This window comes from Aedes albopictus, chromosome 2 (genome assembly GCF_035046485.1).
Source record: "Aedes albopictus strain Foshan chromosome 2, AalbF5, whole genome shotgun sequence".
NCBI lineage: Eukaryota > Metazoa > Arthropoda > Insecta > Diptera > Culicidae > Aedes > Aedes albopictus.
This window is the reverse complement of record NC_085137.1, coordinates 188,275,047-188,278,088: the sequence shown is the minus strand read 5'-3', so window position 1 is coordinate 188,278,088 and position 3,042 is coordinate 188,275,047. Positions and strand designations below refer to the sequence as shown.

General features: G+C 46.0%; 1 protein-coding gene across 1 annotated transcript; it reads right to left on the bottom strand.

Annotated features, from left to right (window-relative positions):
• On the bottom strand, positions 1-1,529 carry LOC115258647 (thioredoxin-related transmembrane protein 2 homolog). Its single transcript, XM_029858954.2, has one exon. The coding sequence runs from the start codon at positions 1,431-1,433 to the stop codon at positions 606-608; it is 828 nt and encodes a 275-aa protein (XP_029714814.1). The 5' UTR covers positions 1,434-1,529; the 3' UTR covers positions 1-605.
• Positions 1,530-3,042: the final 1,513 nt, after the last annotated feature.

Sequence of the window (3,042 nt, the reverse complement as noted above, 5' to 3'; positions counted from 1 at the left end):
TTTCTAAAGTTCATCCTAATTTATTGACTAACATATCGCGTTTGGTATTTTTCATCCACATAATGACTGCTTTACTTTTTCTATTCAGCCTAAAACTAAAACAACACAAAAACGAAACACAATCCTAACTTAAAAAACAGCCATGACGAAATACAAAACGGTGTGCGCGGTGGTGACGAAGTGTTTGCCCCAGGTGTGTAGTACGGCCCACAGCCCTGCCAGGCTGATACTAATAGCTAATGCACACACAAAAGACCGATCATTCTTCTTATCAGTAGTGTTTAAAGGGGCGGACGACAATGCGACATTTTCATCAAATGCAATTAGCACTTTCAAACTGATGGCGCGTTCGGATCATTACATCACGACCCGGTCTACGGAGAGTATAATGGAGATAGGGCTAGACGCGTTGGTTGCTGTAATCCTAATCAATGACTTTCGGTGTTCCGATTCCGATGGCGATGATGGAGATAAAATGTGCAATTGCTTCTAAGGGGGGTGCGATAAGGGTGATGATAAGACAAAGTATTTATGCATGGGCAGTTTTAGATGGGCGTCTTAAATGCTTCAACAACAGAATGAGTATGCTTACAGCAAGCGGAAACTTAATTCTTCTTCTTTTCACCGGCGGTGACGGCCTTGGCCCCTTTGATGGGATTCTCCTTGCACTCCTTGTACAGGTTGTTCAGATCGAAGGCAGCTTTGACGTTGTCGGCCGAGAAGAAGAACTTGACCAGCTTTCCCTTGGCATCGGCATATGGCCGCCGCGCCACTTCCTTTCCATTTCGGAACAAAATCACCGACGGAAGCTGACGACTGAGGGAACTGTCCGAAACGTGATACTTCTTGCCGATGTTGGGGAATCTTCCGATGTCCACCTTTCCGAACCGCAAATTGGGCAGATTGTACTCCGCCGACAGTTCCGCAAAGATCGGAGCAAAATTGACGCAAGCCGGATTCCATACGGTGTAGAACGTGACCAACCAATTAACACGCTTATCCTTATCCATCTCGTCTTCCAATCCGTTCTCCAACCGGAAATAGGTAACATTTTCCGGTCCAGAGTAGGTCGGCTCCGGCAGTATCAGCGCCACCAGAATGAACAGCACTCCGTAAATCAGCCCCAGTCGGATGTCACTGTAGAACCACAATCCCAGATTGGCCAGTTTCGTATACATGAAGCTCGACGTCAGATAGTTGATCATCGTCACACTCCCCGTCTTCCTCGTCCGGATCATGACCACAATAAGCAGAAAGAACAAAATCTCCGTCTCGCGCCCATCCAGCTCGCACTGGTCCTGGTTGAACAAATATGTCCATAAAAAGTTACAAATCATGGGCGCTCGCTTGGCCACGATGTACGAGATGCTCATCAGGATGTTGACCCAGTAGTAGGGCTTGGCCAGCAGGACCAGGTCCTTCTTGAACGACATGTTGATGCGTGGGCGATTCCTCCTCCGTGCGAAGTGTTATTTAACAGACACTAATTTTGACCTTAATTAATGACTTCCCTAGCGTAGAGCACTTCTATGGCAAGGAGAATACATTTTACTAAGGTGGCGCAGATAAACATTGCAAACCACTGGTTGTCTCTTCCACTCTTCTGGTGTTCTTATGCAACTAAAATAGTGACGTCACTATTTCAGTTCCATAAGAACACCAGAAGAATGGAAGAGACAACCAGTGGTTTGCAATGTTTATCTGCGCCACCTTAGTAAAATGTATTCTCCTTGCTTCTATGGCACGACAAGACAAACTTCACACGCGATTCGAAGGACAGTGTTCTTTCACCTGTCGATAAAATACTTCGACTGACCTGAAGACTGTCGTCCGATGGCGATGGATATGGATAAAGGGGGTGGTGGCCTGGTAACAAAATCACTAGCGGACGAACGGCGTCGGTGGGCGGTGGGTGGTTCGTGTCAGAATGACAAACGACACAGTGTGAAAGTGATCTAAAACGGTGTTTGCTCGTGCGTGTTCCCGGGATTTATGGAAAGTGTTGGCAGAATTTACAGTGCGTTCATCAAAATTTAATGCTGGATTTCATTGAAGAAATAAATTATTGGTTTGATTTACCCGCCGAGTTCTATAGAGCTTGCTGACGTTTGTTCACCTTTCTCTTTCAAACATGCAGGCGGAATAGGATTTGTTGTCATCAGGAAAGGTTTCCCGATGAAAACAAATCCTATCCCGCCTGCATGTTTGAAAGAGAGAGATGAATAAACATCAGCAAGCTCTATTTGCTTGAGCTCAGGGATGGGAACACTCAATTGCAAAGATTTACACTCACTTGCTATTTTCTCAGCGCAGAAGCGTGCCATCAAAAAAACAATGTATAAATGTCTTACCATATCCACTTATCCGCGAGCGGTAATGGCGACGGCGGGCATAACCAACCGGTTCGAATTTTGACGTTTCTTGGGGGAACGTCAAAACAGTTTCATTCTCCTCCTCACCCCTTCGCCTACCGTTCGGTGGCGCCAATCGATTGCGATCCCCATGAAACGTCAAAAAGCGAATCGGTTAGTTGTGCCAGCCGACGCCATTACCGCTCGCGGATAAGTGGATAGTGGATACAGTTTCTAATGAAAACTACATACAAAAATGATAAAATATACATTTCAATGAATGCACTACGTGCATCGGACATTACCACTATAGGTGTAGGGTCTTATCCCCTATTTACAAATACTAACATGCAGGTTCAATAAGCGGACCTGTAAGGAAAGAGACATTGGTGGAGAGTTGAATGGAGAGGGATGGAAGAGGAACGTGGACGGGGAGTGTTGTCAGGAGAGGGGTTGTGGATGGTTGAATTTGGGGATCCGGATCTCGAGTTGTGCCGTGTTACTGGTTCGGGATTGGATTCCGGCGGTGGTCAAATACTACATCTGGCGACGAGGTGGAAGTGAAAACAGTGAGAAAAGTGCGTGTATGTGATTTGTGCCACAAATCTCCAAAATCTTTTAGCACTTGTGTGGACCCTACAGAAACGGTAAGAAAAAACTAGGAGTGGGTAATGTCTGAGACATAACCGCA